This window comes from Semicossyphus pulcher, unplaced genomic scaffold (assembly GCF_022749685.1).
Source record: "Semicossyphus pulcher isolate SPU_LCO1_2020_fin unplaced genomic scaffold, fSemPul1.0.p SCAF_10, whole genome shotgun sequence".
NCBI lineage: Eukaryota > Metazoa > Chordata > Actinopteri > Labriformes > Labridae > Semicossyphus > Semicossyphus pulcher.
Window position 1 is genome coordinate 28,937,524 of NW_027211604.1, and position 18,060 is coordinate 28,955,583.

Here is an 18,060-nt window from a genome sequence, read left to right on the forward strand (position 1 = left end):
TGTGCAGTAGAGGTCTGAACACTAAGAGGCACATGACGGGTGCATTGACTTGATGCATGTCCGATTACCGATGGAGACATTGATTAGAGAAAACCTCTCTTTGCTCTCCTCTTTCTCTCTTGTCCAAGTTTACTTTCAATAAATTAAGTTCACATTTATTTCAAAACCACTAATCTGTTTAGGCTCAACAACAAGTCCTCCAACCCATATGAACACATAGCATGTATAGCGTGCATTGTTCCTTCCTCTTATACAACTCTCAGCAGCATTTCCTAAAGTACCATACCATAACACATGTAACAAACGAACACATGGACCACATGATCATTGTTGTGAAACTGTCACTGTTTGGTTTGGTTTGATTGTTTTGGATTAAAGATAAGTTCTCTTACTTTAATTTAATGGTGTAAGTTTGTTAACATATTGTTAGATTGCCTTATGTACATCAAGTTTCATGTAACTCACAAGAAGTAAACGCTAACTTTTGATTTCATGCAGGACTAAAACTCAACTTCAAATCCTGTTTGTTTACGTTATTTTACGTTACATTATGTAGGTGATAGGGCTGCACGATAAATCGTTTAACCATCGCAACTGCAATGTGTGCATGTGCAATAGTCAAATCACAGTTAGGAATGTGAAGCAAATTAACTGCAACACGTTAAGCTGCTACTTTATTGTTGCTCAGTGCAAAAGGAGTACTTACCATTTTCCCGTTATTAATGACTTCTCTGCAACAAAAGTCTGTCTGACATCACATTAGGGCAGCTCTTCATCAGAGCACAGAGTGAACTGACCTCTGAGCAGCACAGTCTGTGTGTCACCTGCCTGCAAACTGTTAACATGCTGCCATCACAGATCATGCTCGCAGGATGATCAAGACCGGCTTTCAATTATGTGGCGGCTCTTCAGTGTGTGTACTGCAGTTATCAGCGGCACCTCACTCCTGTGCTTGTTAACACTTTGGCCACATAAAGGGACCGTTCACGGCGCGAACGCGCCGCAGAGTGTTAACTACACCTGCATGTGTGTGTCGACAGAAGGTAGGAGACAGAGAGTTTTCCTTTCCAAACTTCACTGTTCACGCCCATAAAACATACATTTGAACACAGTTAGAAATGGTAGATGACATACTGAATAAGTAATGCAACTGCAGAACACAAATCTGTTTGTAATTATTTTATAAAGAAACGCGTCACTCGTCCTGAACTCTTTCTACTTTTTCATGCGGGTGTCAGAGTCACTGAAGAGTGATGAAAGTGTGTGTGTTGGTGATGTACATGACATCACAAACATGTCATCTTAATTTTTAATGTTAATATGTGTCTATAAGCTGGTGCACAGACAGAATATGCAGTATGTTTGTATTTTTAGTGCTGACAGTCTCTCTAGGAACCGTTCACATTTAACTGTGTTTTCCATAAACTATAGTCAGAGAGCAGTGATGCTGATGTACTGTGTAACTACAGTACATTATCGTAGGGCTTCTAAATGATAAATCAATCCCCACTAACAGCTTCCAGACACTGTGTGAGGAAAAACAATATGAAGCAGACTTTCAGATAAGTGTGCTCAGCATCTGATTGTTGCTTACATCTTAATATTTACAATCCCAGACAGAAGGGAGGGCCTGCTGAGTTTGCGGGAAGAAAAAAAACAGAAGTCAATCAGCGCAGCGGAGCAAAGAGTCAGGGGTCAAACACGTTACTGCTGCAAAGATTTACTCTTTGACAAAGATTTCCTTTAAAGCAGCCCCTCGCAATGTAACAACTGGGCCGGCATGTTTTATAATGCTGTGGGAAGCACTTCTGACTGTTTCATTGTTCCTTAGTAAGCACTAATGCTGAGTGCAGGAGGAGGAGGGCAGAATGTGAGGTCGCCTAAAGTGTGTGACTGCATGGGGACGACTGGTCACAGGTGAAGTCAGCTTTGACAGGCAGGCGGGGTGGAGGGGGTCTGGGGTCACTTAATGGCCCCGTTTTAAACACACAACTTAAAATGGAGAAAGTATTGGCACAAAGGGCGGGATGATTTAGAGGAGGAGACACAACTTTCTCCTCCGTGTTTGTACACAGCTATTATTTCACTGTCGTAGGTTTTTAGACCATTGGGCAGCTTGAATTTGAGTGAGTTCAACATTTACTAAAATTACCTGGCTTGACACAGAATTCAAACTTCATGGCCTTGCACATTATTGGTTTTTTCCCCATTTACAACCTGGTTTTTAATACACATACTGGGCTTTTTAAATATTTTTACTTGTGAAAAACTGAAATAACTGTGTGAATTCAAAACTATAAAACCTGTTTAATTTTGCAGTTGTAACATGACAATATATAGAAAAGTTAAAGAGGAGTAAATACGTATGCATAGCACTGCATATAGGCGTACAACTCAGTGTTTTGTAATGTGTTTATTCATAACTCTGAAATAACTCTAATTAAAAGGGTGGCGACGCCTTGTCTCATAAACCACAAACTGAAAACAGATTTCTAAATTCCATTTAGCAAAACTCATAAATGGGAAATAAATCCCGACTGTTGCTCATGTAAAGTGACAGTTGTTTACGAACCCCATGTGCCTGCCATGACAAAACAACTAAAATAAATATTGAGACATCAAAGTGTGCGATTTCCCTGAGCAGGAATTTGCCAACAAGCAGCCCCTCAGACAACAAATGTGCGTAAAGGCATCCTTTAGACTCAAATAGTTTGCACAAGGCTGGCTGAGCTGTGGGACAGGGGAATGTTGCTTAAACAACAGCTGGGGAGGGGACACCATCTGAGGCTCCTACTGCTGACCCACCACCCCCTCTCCCTCGCCCCTGCTGGAGCCGCACTTCCATCACCTGCTCAGGGAGGAATCCTTGATGGGTTTCCGTGGGAAATACCAGACTACAGGCATCAGACAGCTCGTTTCATGCCTCCTGTTCTGTTTGTAACGTCAGCTATGCCACCCTGCGTGCAGTCACACAGGAAGTAAAGGTGAGCTGTAAACAGTTACAGTACAGACGAAGGCTGCGGGAAACAATGACTAAGTTCTAAAGGGCTTTCATGGTAAGAATAGAGGCCAGCTGGCGACCTCAGTCACCTGCTGTCTCTGTAACTATCTCTGTGAGCGCCACATGCATGAGCTGTCCTGGTCAATCATTTGTCCGTATCTTTGAAAATGATGTCAATGCAGACAAACTTTGATGCCACACACACACACACACACACACACACACACACACACACACACACACACACACAAAACAATAATAATATCAAAACATTTTTTCAATTTTTCTCCTTTAGCTAAGAATGCAGGATAAGCAGATTATGATGCACTTTCTAGTGTTTATATTCCCAAACAAAAACCTGCACACATCTGGCGCTCGATTCAGTAGGGAAATCCAAACCGATGGAGTTTATCACTGATTTACTTTTGACTGCCTAAATCATACAGATTGTGCTGCTTTAGACGCAGCATCAATGTGGAAAGATTCTGCTGTGTAGAGAGACAATGCTATTAACCCTTAAGACTCTGTAATAGAAAAGGTCTGCCAGTGCCTACATTCTAATTTTAGCCTATTGTGATGAGGTATTTTCACTTGCTTCATATCCCTAAAATCTATGTTACCAAAGGTTATATAATTACCATAAGTTATGCTCTAGCTATTATTAATTTGATTTCAGATTACCTTAAAGAGTATTATGCAAACAATGATCTCGAATGTGCGACAACCCCCTTCTTCCAAAGCGTTTTTACAGCGCACGTACAACATGATGACGCAAATAACAGAGGTCCTAGTTTCCCTCGGTGATACGATCGAAGGCTCTAGCTATTAAAGTTTAATTTGATCGCTTTAAACAGGATGATTCAATAAAGCCCTTTGTAAAAACATCCTGGAGCACAGGAGGGCCAGTAATCATAAGACATGACTGCCACTGATCGGCTAATTTCCAGCTCAATCTGCTTATATACATCCATGTAACACTGAAGGACAGCAACAAAACAAGCAGGAGGATGTGTCTAAGTCCTATTCATGAGGATTGTTGTCCTCAGATGTGACTGGGACCTTTATGTTGGATACCAGCACATCGCAGCAGACCTCATCCCTCACTGCAGAGCTGAGCTCCTCACTGAACCACGCTAACAACTGCCCCAAAGCAAGCCGCCCACAGATGTGAACACTGATGATCTTCTGGAGCGCTGATGATCTGAGACAAAACTGTACAGTCGCTCAGTTTCTGCATGAGTGCTCGTTGGCGAGGGAAGGGAAGGACGGAGGGGTGGGGGGTGTGAGAGAAGGATTCATTACACTGAGCGCTGGCTTGGACGGAGGCCGTGCAGAGACACTCATCAGCACCGAGACACAGATTCCCTCTGAATGTGTGGTCATGAAACCATAAGATCATTGTTCTAGCTCAAACCAGATCGGGCCAGAATCGGTGTCCAGGAGGCAGCTCAGGGTTCAACTTTAGGGTGGAGTAGGGTGGATGCTGAGATTGGTGGTCTGTTGTATGTTTCCCTTCTTCTTCAGCACCCACACACACATACTCTGAGGCTTCATGTGCACACCGTAAACTCTACCCCTGCCGACTAAATGGCTTTTGTTCTCGTGTTTTCTGCTGTTGTTTTATTTTCTTAATAAATTATTTGTTGGCTCTTTGCTTTTGTATGTTGAATATTTTAGGAAGCACACAGCTGTGCTCTCTGTATTCTTGGCTACAAGAGCTTAAGTTTGAGATGTTTCTTTGTTCTTTGTTGATGAGGAGGAAAAGAAGCAGACTGCCACAAATCCAGTTGCAAATCTAGTCAAGCACCTTAGAATACAGGTATAATAATCCTTTTTTAAGGTGTAAAAACTCCAAGTTGTTTTTAAGTTTCAACCAAGAACAACAACAACAAACAGGCTCAATGGTAAAAATAGTTCTAACACTGAATAAACAGTTTTGAAGTAGGCCGAAATATCTGTTTTTCTGAGGCTCATCGTGGGCAGACATACATTGTTAATAAAGGCTGCAAGCCGAGCTGCTGCTTGCTTTTTTGTACATGCAGATTGTTTTAAGGTTTTCACATGCACACGATATTTAGGATGAGCCAAATTATCCACAAAACTGAATAAAAACTGAATAAAGCAGTCTCACATTAAAAGTCAGTGCCTCTAAGACACTCTTGGCGGGGCTTTTGGGGGCTTCTAGCTGCGCTGCTGCTAAACTTTAACTCACTAGCGGACCAAAATTGCTTAACTTTTGTTTAAATAACTGGTTGAATTTATAGTTTAAATTGAGATTGGCTTGCCTTGATACACTAAGAAAGTAGTCATCTGGAATTGTTTCAATCACGTTCGGTTATGGAAAAACGGATGAACGTGCATCTTACAGGTAAAACATGAGAGTCTCGAGGCGGATATAGGAGTTTTGTGTGGCACGGCACTGAACGAATAAAATGAATAGATAGTTTAAACTTTGTGTTGAACAGCCAAATCAAACTGCAACGGACAAAAGACATTAAACATTTTTTCCCCCCATGGTTTTAATATGAAAATTAAAAAGAGACAACGGCGCCAAAGAATGTGGCCACACTACTGACATCCTCCTGTTTAAGCTAAAACACTCACCTGGCTGTCAGAATATCTGTGACTCCATAAGAGGCTTGAGTTTTTCCATTTGTCTTTAAGTCTTTGAAAAATACAATAATGCTGTGTGATTACTGTGGCTCTTTGAAGAGTCTCCATGCCCCCGATGGGTTCTTTTAAGGTAACCTTTTAAGCTCTGGTAATGACCATTGTATAAATATATTAATCTGACTTTGGAAGTGGGGCAGGCTGGAGAAAGGAAATGGCCGAGTAGATAACGTGCTCATTTTGGGAATGACTCGGCTCTCTTACGGGACATGAGATTTAATGTGGAGAAACTGACAATTTAGGTTAATTACAAACTTAACAGGAAGTCCCTGAACACAAATGGGAGGTGTATTATTCACTTGCTCATCTTCCATTTCTGTGTAATTCCTTCCCCTACTCTTGTTTTCCATCATTTAGCGCAGGTCAACACTGATTATAGTATTTAGATATACTATACATTTAACCTTTACAAGCCTGGAGATTTTCTTATTGTGATTGGAGTACTTTCAAATGTTTGATATCCCTGAAATGGGTGTAACCAGAGCTAAAGGCTCACAATGAAACTAAGTAATTTTCATTGTAGCATTATCAAAGAAAATACAAAAATCCCATGTTTCTCATCAGATTCTGCCCATAAACACACAAAACAAAATCCTCATCCAATTCGATTCTGAATGAAAAATGGAGAGATGCTTATTTTTAAGAGCAGATGGCTCAGAGGTGTTTTGTTTTTCTGCATTTGAATTACACTGCCTATTTTTGCTTATTGTGATATAATTTCTTGGAATATCCTCAAATGCCTTATATCCCTTAATTCAGCACAACCTAAAGGTTATGTAATCTGTCCTTTGGCTATTATGGTTTATTTTGGATCAATTATGCCAGGATTACACCAACAGCCATCTTCTGTGGCAAGATTGTGTTGTCACTACATTTCCAACCACACATTACATAACGTAATCACGTCAGCAACAGACGCACAACGTCACAACACAAAAGACGGTGCTTTCTGTTGAAAAGGAATGAATAAACCTGGCAATTATAGTTTTAATTTTTGATGTAATTAAACGGGATTATGCAAACAAGGTTCACTTCTCATGGGGTTTAAATACTGTGCTCCTGTAAGCTCTTCTGTTTAGTAGAAGGTCTTATTGCTGTCAACAGTTCCTTCAGGTCTCCATGAGGGTTTTGTGGCTGAAATTATAGGACAGTCTTATCTTAATACTTAAGTCTATGATCGGCTTTGGGGCTGCAGCCTGGACATTTTGGGTGACCTGTTACAATGATGACAAATGCCTGACAAACCACTGAGTCACGCTGAAATCCACCCAAATTGCTGCCTGCTCCCTTTCCCCTGTTTTGGCTTTCTATGACACAGGAACCAAGCAGACCCACATGCAGATCCCCCCTTGTATCGGAGCTCAGACAGGGGCCAGCAACCATGTTACAAACTCGCCGCGTATGTCTGGCATCCTGACAAATATCTGAGGCACTTACTTAGCCACAGTATGCCCTCACACACATGTGGCAACAGCGCTGTGTACGCTGAGCTGCTACGCTCGCATGATTCACAGCAGAGCACGGACGATGCAGGACACTCGTAATCTTTTCTGACAGAATAAAAAAGTTCCATTAAGATGAGATATCAACCATTTCTGCTCTCTTTAAGTATTTATTCCTGTTCCATCCAGCAACACTTGGAAATGAGGACAGATCTTCACACGTTTTAGTGAACACAGGGAAAGAGGACTCAGCTATGATCATCGTGTTTGAATTTTTTCACCATTTGACCGACAGTAAAAGCCGCTGGTGTAAGAGATCAATAATTCAGATCAATTCTGTTTCGATTTCTCTCTACCAAAACATATTTTGGCAAGCTCTAAAACAGCATAACAGCACTATCAATTCCAGTTCAATCTCAACATTTCTGCCACTAAGTAGCCCAGAAGGGATATCCCTCACACCATATGGTCTGATGGTCTGGTTACAATCTGTCAGCACTATCTGTCCACTCAGCTGAATGCTTTCTGACAGTGCTGGTGGGCTTTTTACAGCAGCACAGCTATTGATCAGGCTACAATACGGGTTGGGAATTTGCACAACAAAAATATAAATCGTATGTCTGTTAACTCTACGAGATCAAAGGATTAGGAAAATGTTTTTGGGAAATACACTTACTAGGTTTTAGATAAGAGTAAGGTTTAGCTACAACTAGAAGCTTTACTTAGCATAAACTTTACCATTAAAAGCTCACATTTTAACCCATTGTATCACAAAGGTTTAATTTGTTCATTTTACTGTGGGGTTACTACTATTTCTTGGCTCTGAGAAGTTGCCGGCAACCAGCTAAGACTCCAGTAGGTCACTGCTGCAAGCCAAGAAATAGTCCAGGAAATAGCCACAAGTAAAATGGACAACTGTTGTGTTTATAATTATTTGTTAAAGAGGTACTTTTTGGTTGATTTTATTACCTTCGGACCTAGCCAGATTCGCTGTGTCCTCTCTACTCGAGTCATATACAGCGAAACACAATGAGAGTAGCATTAATCTTCTCATGAAATTCTCCAAAAATGCTGAACTACAATATGTAATCTGGGTCATATAAGTAATGCTTCCTGCACTCTGAAGTTTAATCCAGAGAATTTTCACCAATCCAGATACATTAGAAAACCACTCTCTGTTTTGTCTTGGTCCATTACATCAATGGATTGCTTTTACTGCAATTTCCAGGAACTGTGTCTGGCTTAAAAATCCCTGTTGCATCCAGCTACTTAAGGTTGACCAGTGCCCAGTTTGATGACCTGTTAGCTAGGTCATGTTTGGTTCAACTCATGCTAGGATTTCCTGGATGGACAACAACCACCAGTGTTCCGTTTTAGCTGCAGAATCACACACCTGCTAACATTTGACTTCCTATGGCAGTATAAACAAAAAATAAACAGGTTTTGCTGTGATTTAATTGCAATAAATGGGTGGGAAGGATGCCTTATTGCATCATCATGTAGATTTGTAGGAGTCTGAATTCATGCTAGTCAGGTCTGTTCTCAAGACAAGGCAAGAAAAACGTTTAAAATGTTTGTTTTTTGAATGGAGTTTGGATCAGGAAACATGAATCTCACCTTGATAAGCGCGACAAACCTCATCAGAATTTCTTGCTCAAGTAAAAAAAAAACTACTTGTGATTCGCTTCTCCTAATTTGGCACTTATTTGTGTCTATTTGTGTCTTTGCATTGACACCTAAAGGCAGTTGGAGCAAACTGATTGGAACCAAAATCTAATTTGTGATTTATTTTCAGTCCGCAGTGTCCCACAGTAATTTAAGATGAAATTGAGATGGTGTTAAGAACGACTGCGAGTGATCTGAAGAAGATCTTTTACCTCATTGAACTTCAATAGTCACACTACAAAGGCTAATTTTACAGAGAAATCTACTGCATCACTATTGTTATTCTAACACACACACACACACACACACACACACACACACACACACACACACACACACACACACACACACACACACACACAAAGTTAATCATCGCTAATAACTCATTTGGACGAGCACCAAGTTTTCTGTGTCATGTCTCACCCGGAGCACTCTTAAATCCACTCTCTCTCTCTCTCTCTCTCTCTGCAGACTGTCCTGCTGAGCACTGAGTCCCTCTTTAAAGGGATGAAGACCAGGATCAATCTCTGACATGGATTTCCAGCCACTAACAACTTGATTAGTTTGTCCTTTTCAATTAGAGAGATGTTTAGAAGAACTTGGTTGTCATTTCTAAGCTACATCCAGTGCTCACTGAGTCTGAAAACACCAGGCCTGCCAGCACATGATAAATAATTTCCTCATTTTATTTATTTTTAAGTTGAGGACATCAAGGTCCAGGTCTCGCTCACTGACCAAGCCCCATCAATCATTTCTATGCTGCGCTGTTATGAACCCATTCTGCACGGCTTCCCAGAGGGGGCCACTAACTCACATCAGGTCCACGGTCTGACATTTAGTGTCCCTGCTAAACTGACTGCCTTTACCTCAAAACATTAGCATGACCTCTTACAAAACAGCCTGGTTTCTATCATGGGCAACATTTTTTATGAAATCAGTATTTTATCAGTTGAATCAGATTTGTCTGTTTCATTACTTTTTCAGTTCAGCTCCCAACCAAAATCATATATCCACCTACCTTAGTCTCATGTTTTACCTGTAGGACTATTTCTGTTATTACTATTTCTATTTTCTGTCATGGCTTAACACTGAAACATTCCAAGCCCACTACTTTCTTAGCGTCTAAAGTCACATCACTGTCATTTTTATTTATATAATTTAACAACATGAAGGATTTTAGTCAGCTATTGAGCTAAAGTTAGCTACAGCTCGGCTCGCAGCCCCCAAAGCCCCTCCAAAGAGCATCGCAGAAACACAGATTTTTACTGTGAAACTGCTTTAGACAGTTTTCTAGTTTTAGGTCTGTTTGTTTTGTCGCAGAGTAGATTTCTAGAGACTTTTCGTGCCCCAGTAAAGACTTTGTGACAATGAACAGTAAGGGAATCTTAACCTTCAACAAGCTGAGCACCTTCAAACAAGCTAGTAGCTGCTCAGCTCACAGCTCGTCCTGACAACCTTTAGTCCACTGCCTGAGAAAAAACTGTAAACATAGACATTTGTTTCTCCTGCATTGCTCTTTGTACAATGATGATGATAAACAAACAATAAAGCAGAGATTAAACTGAAAAAAGCGAGTTAACGTAGGGTCTTCCCAACTGACTATTCCAATCAGCATCTTTTAGGGGGCAACCCTATGTTATTTACCCTTTCTACCCTCTGTACAGTGGCGTGTAGCAGGCCTAACATGAACCTGGAGGTGGTGGATGGAGGTGTGGAAACCCACTAATTACAGGCCACCAGATGTGAGAAAAGGAAACGAGCTTCAAGCACAACTGCACCTGATAGTCAGAAGGAGTTCTTGTGTCAATAATAACTAACTGCACACAAGTTTTATATGCTACATTGCTAACAAATACAGGTACAGCTCCTCACATAACATCTGCAGCCTGTTTGAATTCAATTCTGTAAGAAGAAATGTCTTAAGCCATCGTAAGCCAAAACCACTTGGTCATGGTGATACAGATCAGGAAACGCCCAAAAAAATCTGCACTCACAAAAGTCCTTATCCATCTATTCTGGGAGGCAGGACTTTATAGTCGACATCTCTGGGAGATGTAGGTGGAGAGCTGGGGTCTTGTCTCCAAGGTAACGTGTACATCCACAGTTGTGTTTGTGTTGACAAAGCTGCCCCAGATATCTTCTTATTATCGTTGCCACGTGTAAAACAGACAACTCAAAATCTAATTTCTTCTAAACAGGTCAAGAAGAATGTGCGGTCATATTTCCTCTTGCCAAATAATGTTTTAAAGTTGTTTTTCATTCTTGTCATCCTGAGATCTCCCTTCTTTATTTCTTTTCATGACTAAAACTCTGCCAACTCCACAGAAACTTAAAAGCCTCTCTGCTGTCCCTGACCTATTCAAAATGCTGTAGCAAAGCTTTCAGCCACACTGGATACCTGAAGAGTTGATTTTAATATTTTAGTTTCATATTAAGGCTCAACTGAACCTGATTTCGTCCATTATTACTCCTTCAAAATCCCTATGTTACCTGACAATGTCGTGCAAAGCTGTAATGTTACTATTTGTCCATTGTTAAACCTTAATTATCCGATATAGAAACAGTTTTCCAGAGCTTACATTGGTATTTCTGCTTATTGTGATGTTATTGCTTGGAGTATCCTCAAATGCTTCATACCCTAAAAAACTGTACAACATTTGGTAGTTGTGTTATTGACACTTTTGACTTTATGGATTTTAGATCAGTCTAAATGGCATTATGAAATAAACGTTAAGTAACAGGAAGCTGGATCTCAGCAACCCACACACTTTGAACAGCACTTCATGTCATGTAACATCAACTTGCTGACACTAAAGATGGAAGCATTAGCTTTCTTTTGCAATAAGAATAAAACCTCGAGCTATTATGGTATTTATTATAGGTTAGTTCATATAATATTATACACATACATAAAATGTATCCTGGAGCTGGGATGTAACAAGGACAATATGGAAGTTGTGATATATCGTAAGGCTCCTGTACAAAGGGTTTGTCCACAGTCATTATCAGGATGTATGTTTTTAATGGTGGGTCCGATGGTTTGGAATGAGCTGTGATCAAACACCTGAGGTCTTCAGATGACTCTGCCTCGTGGATATTTTTAGACAGTAATTGCCCTTTTGTTACAGCCTGGTAAACAAAAGATGAATCCGGAGCGATTATCTGGTTATGACTCTCAGTGGGAGCGCAGCCTCCAGCTCTTTCCTCTCAGAGCGACAGCGGCTCAGCACCATGTAGTTCACTGCCTCTGCCCTGACGTTAATGAAACCCCCTAATTATTTCAGTAAGCTGACAGCATCCCGATGTTTGATCGATGGCCGTCTCTTTTGACCTATTGATGCACTCCGTCAGTATCCAGTGAACACACGAGCGGGAGGACCGCTTCCTTCCCTCCAGGGACCATGTGACCACAGATAAAGATCATCAAACAGGAAACCTCTCTTGTGCTGCCCTGTGCTCAGGCATCTTGAGATTATCCTGTTGATCTAGAGTAGCCTAAACATCCAATAATAATGTCTTGTCAAAGCAAACAACCACTTAGCCATCATTTCCTAAAGCTCATTACACTAAACAGGACGACAATTAACCTCTTTTTCTCATAAATCCTCCTCTTGTCCCAGCCTCAGACTGAACATCTGATACACTTTTTGTAGAAGAAACATTCCCTCCCCACACAGAGACATTATACTATTTTCATATGGAGATTTTGGCGAGTATGTTCCGCCTGCAGGCTGACTCTACTTTATGACCGATGCTTCTTTCACATGCTAGTCTTATTGACATTTGAAGCATGCACATGCCGTTGCCATTTCTGGAACGTGAGCATGTTATTGTTTGCCTTTTCGACCTCAGCATGAGCTTTAGCTTCACTGCTAACGGAAAATAAAAAAAGATGAGCTGAATCCTCCTCTGTGTCAAGTTGAAATGGATTTCTGTCTCAGGAGATGTATCGTCACACCCAGCTTGTGTTGTGAACACTGCTGAGCTTTCTTCACCACTCCCCCCTTTTCTGCTCCGACCCCAGCCAGCTCATCAACAGGGCTCCCTTTTATCTCCTCGGGGAAACAGGTGGTTATGATTGTTAGTCAGTGCACATATGAGGAGAAGCTTCCATGTGTTTTCTGTTAGGAATGCTGCATTTGCTAACACGCTCACTCAGGTTTGGGAGGGACGCAGCAGATATTTCTGGTTACGCCTGCGACGCAGCTCAAAACACCATCCACCCACCCACCCACGCCTGCTCAGCTGTTTGGGGTCATTCCACAGTGAGGGCCATGTGCTGCTTCGACTTTATCCCAGGAGGGGCTGTTCTGGCACACATATCCACATGGCTGACTGTAGTGTTTTTAAAAATGATTACAACATTTAGGAGATGTGCTGATACCATCTTTCCTTCCTAATATCAATTAAACTCTTCCAATGACGATTAGCCCTGCGATACTAGTGTGATTAAATAAAAACACAATGATGGAAAAACAGACTGCTGACATTTAGCTGGTTTTCACGAACATTACACTCTCTGCTGGCACTACACTGTTGTGCTGATGTTTGTCTTTGTCACATGATCATTTACCTAAAATCTTACTTGCCACCAACGATGCCAGATTGAAGGCAGTATTTGAGGCCGATACAGATACTGGTATTGGGAGAAACTCTGCAAATTTTAAAACTCAGATAAACCTTCTGTAAGAGCAGGAATCCTTCCTGCTGTTACTCCTGACCTGGGACCAAAATGGAAGCTTGGATAAATGTGTCACGACACTGACACCTCGCACTCAGGGGTGTTAGGGAAAGGAACTCTGATTTCCAAACAAAATGCCCCTTCCTGTTTGTCCATCCCTGTTTTCCTCTGCCATTTACTGTCTCTGCAGTAAAATGTCAAACTGTATGTGACTCGCCCACAGGGGCCGAACATGCCATTCAGAGAGAGCTCCAAACATTTGCTCACAAGCTTTGGGTGTGTAAGGAAACATCTGACAACATGCACCTCCTTAGGGAGCCACTATATGCGGTTATCTTGGGAGACCGACGACTCCTGCCATGCCAAACGGCCATAACCACAGATGCCAAACGCAGAGAAAAGTGCCGACACTTGGCTCTGGTTTAGACAAATGTTTGAAGAGTGTGCTGGGTAACGTCACCCCATGAGCAGCCCAGTTATGTGTGGGTTAATAGCGGATGTTCAAAGCTCTCCGGGTGATGCAATGGCTTATCAGCGTAGAGAGCACAGGGGAGACTCAACAGCCATCTAGCGGACAGCTTTCTCTCTTATCTTATCCGTTCAGATAAAGAGACAGCTCGATTAGATTAGGCTGACAGCCAAGAGTGAAAGCAAAGATAATGTCAAGTCATAAAAATGTCAGTTGCCCAGTTAGAGGGATTGATTTCAACACTTGAGCAAGTGTGAAAGCTCATTATTCGGGTCTGAAACTGTGTTTGCAATTCTGCGTCTCCTTTTCAGGTAATTGTGAAAGATGAGCCTGTTCTCACACCAAACTGGTCAAATACAGCAGCTTGATCATTGGCCCAATGCTTAAAAATCTGACGCTTTAGATACCCCTCTAGTGTAAGTTTTGGATACTGTCCTTTAGCTTGTTACTTTGATAGCGCAAAAAAGAGACTTATTTTAAGAACGTAAAAGATGTTTTTTACCATGACAACTAAACATACCTTAGTAATGGGCACTTATGTTAGTTATGTAAGTAAAACCATGTTTGTTTGATATATTGCAATATATTGAAGACCGTAAGTAATGCAGAATTTTGCAATTTTTCTAAAACTATTTGGAAACCGTCGAGTTGTTACTAGTTAGCTGGTTTTGCTAATACTAGCAGTGACCTAGCATCTATCTGTTTCATAGGCCTGTGTTTAATAGTTTAAGATAGATTCCAACACGGCTATCTTGCTGAAGGGGGTTTTAACACAACACAAAATGAACAGCGGCCATGGATTTTCGAAATTTCAAGATGTACACAGATACATTTTATTAAAATGGATCTCATAACAAAAGTTAATATTGCATTACACAAGTAAGTAACACAAAAAAAGGTGTGTACAGGCTGGATGTCAACAGGTGTTTCTTATAAGAGTCAAAGAAGTGATCTCAAAGTTTGTATTTGCTCAGCACTAATACACTTTGAGCATCTTCCAGGCTCCTACATATCTTGGCTATGCTCTTGGCAGGAGGGATCGGGCAGATGTCCTCTTAAAGTACGTACCACTTTGTGGAATATTTTATGTGAAATGGCTCAGGTGAAGCCAACAATGGAAAATGTTAATGCATTCCATTAGATGAGGATGGAAAGTCTGCTGTGAGCACGTGTACTTAAAATAACAAAGGCCCTCGTCTCTGGCTCTGCTGACAGACAACCGGGCTGATATTTGCAGCTCTGTTCAGTCGTGCTGGGTTCAGCCTTTACTTGGAAACGGCTGGGGTTTGCGTAGCCATTAGGATGATAGCTACCCGAAGAATGTCATGAATAGAAAATAACAAGCACATAACACAGAGTGTGACCTACAGAACAAGAAGTGAAAGCAAACGACACACTCAATCCTTTCTGAAATTCTTAATGGCTTTGTAAAACATCAGAAACTGAATTTGGAGCAGAGCTTCTCCAAAATACAAGGAGCAGTCTAATTACAGTCAGTACCTATCAGCAGAAAGTAGTATCATAACACGGCTTGCGGCCAGCTTTAGTCTAGCTAGATTTGTCCTGTGTCTAAAGACAGCGGCGATGCTGGCTGTGAGCCAGTCAACCACATGGTTAAGCCCTGTCCAGTAACACAAAAGAAATTCTTAAATCTTCCTCAGCTCACTACCCCCACCCACACAAAATGTCAATTGTGCTGCCACCATGGCCTGTTGCAGATTTACTCAGGGGAACATCATTAAGAGGACTGACTTTGAAATGTATCGCCTGAATAAAATAATCAGCACACAGCCTGGAGATAAGTCAAAGAGAGACAGTGTTGATAGTACAGCAACAGATTTTAAACAAGCTCCATTGCTATTCCTAATTAAGGCAGCGAGAAAAGGCCCATTCACACACATGAGAGATCACAGGAGGTTCTTATGTCTGTGCTTCTCTTTGATCTGTAAGTCTGTCCTCTCACACCTTGCTTAATTCAAAGGGGAAACTAAAAAAAATACAAGCACCAATTCAAGGAAAACTCTTCAGGTGAAATTATTACCAAGGCAAACTCATGCTTGAACTGAACATTTCAAAGCCCAAACCAACTTCTTCCAATGCCCTAATTATGACTGGAACCAAGTTTTTAAACATTTTCCAGGAGAATACAGTCTGTATCTTGGATGCAATAAAGGATAAAACACGTAATGTGGTTCACTGTCCTGAAAAAAATCTCTGTAAATGAACAGCCCTTAACAATAGTTTTACACTGTAACTGTGATTTAAAAAAAACAAGAGGAGGCTTTTAGTTTCAGTTGCTTGTTGAGCAGAGCAATGACGAGTTAAACAATCTTGCTTGATGAATAAATCGCTATAGCACATCAACAAGTGGCTTTTCGACACATACTGTGTACTTAAAACACGTGTGGAGTACGTATTTAATTCTTACTCGCACACAGATACAGTTAAATCCAATTAGTGAACTTTCATTGTACTTAAAATATCGTCAAAGCACGAAGATAACTAAACAAAAAAAGTATGATATGGAAGTTTTAGGCTCGTGCGTTGATAGAATTTTTAAATTAACAGCTATATAGCGGCTACGCTCGTGCCCATTCAACTGTTAACGCTTCGAACTGTACGACAGATAAAGTGGATATATGAGGTCTTTAAGGGTGGGATATTGAAACGAATTGATTTTCCGACGGCTGTTTCTGTTTAGCAGCCCAGCTCTGGAGCGGTTAGAAGGGGTCCAGCAGCGTGAGGAGGAGGAGGATTAAGATGAGGGGGGCTGGTGAAGGACACTGCCTGCCTGCCTGGCTTGGCCTGGCTGGCTCCTCCCGCGGACAGCCTGCTTTATTCCGCCGCAGGAGAAAAAACCGTTATCTCGCATCACTACTTTCAAGCATCTCGGCCATCTCCACGACCCCAAAAAACCAACGGTAAATAGTTAACAGCACGGTCTACGAGACCGCACTAATACATATTTAATTCACAAAGTCCCTCTCGAAACTTGAGAAACTTTTTTGGAGTAAGGACAAAAAACGTGGTGGCTTTAGCAGACTCTGAATTGAGCCGAAAATTGAACTGATGCACGAGCTCGTACAGTTATTTCCGCTAGCTAAAACAGAACCGTTTATTTTACACAGAGCAGCGATACTCCGATTTAAACAGTGAGAGAAAAGCGATGTATTTGAGAAACGTCATCACTCGAACGAGTCATGTAGACAGTAATTTGTATAAAAAATGGCGACTATTTTTTGTCTTTGTTAACAGAATTAACAACTATAAATGCTTCACGACGGAGAGGTCGGTCTTACTGTCAGTATGCCTTGAGTTTAACGTTAGTTGAATCCAGATAGGGTTACTTCTGAGTCTATTTTTTGCCCAACGCCGGGGTAAAATCTCGACCAAACAGATGTAGAAGTAAATATCATCTGACGGTCACGCTCCTCGGGGAGGAAAAACGCGGAAATAAAAGCCACTTCTGATGATTTTTGTACTTACAGTGAGTTGAGAGGAGAGTCAGGAGGCAAGCCAGACGTGTTTTCGCCATCTTGGAATCGATGCAATGCTCGGTTTGACTGGCCGTACATGCGCAAAGTAGCCTAAAGAGCTTCGGTGTGGATGGAGAGAGGGAGAGAGACATAAGCACAGACAAGGAGAGAGAGAGAGAGAGAGAGAGAGAGAGAGAGACAGACAGCGGGAGGGAGGGAGACAGAGAGGGGGAGTGTATTATATTAGGTTTCCATAGCTACCGAAAGCATCACTCACGCGGACAAGAATTTATAGTTGACACGTTGTGGGAGGCTTTTTTTACTACCGTGCTCTTATCCTGTAGGTAAGCAGCAGCTGTGTGCTCAGATAGGAAAACACCGTTAGCCTACAGTCATGATGTGTTGTTGTTGTAAGAAAGAAGAGGGTTGAGCAACAGGATATATTTAAAAGAAACACTTTTCCTAATCTGTCAAGAGGCAATATCCAGCCATATTATTTTATATATCTATTACATATTGTTGTGAAAATAGCAACAGTTTTATTATAAATCCATCGGCTGGAACATTTGGTTATACAGCAACCAGATTCATAACCTATTATCCCAGCACCTTCCATTGCACTGTTGTCTTTTGTCTCCTTTCTACAAGCTTTGTTG

General features: G+C 41.3%; 1 protein-coding gene across 1 annotated transcript in view; it reads right to left on the minus strand.

Annotated features, from left to right (window-relative positions):
- Nucleotides 1-17,486, minus strand: part of LOC138595092 (junctional adhesion molecule 3B-like) — a 49,602-nt gene extending 32,116 nt beyond the window's left edge. Inside the window, exon 1 of the mRNA XM_069666415.1 lies at nt 17,415-17,486. Within this exon, the coding sequence (XP_069522516.1) occupies nt 17,415-17,463 (49 nt within the window). The 5' untranslated portion in view covers nt 17,464-17,486. The remainder of the gene's footprint in view (nt 1-17,414) is intronic.
- Between the last annotated feature and the right edge of the window lie 574 nt (nt 17,487-18,060).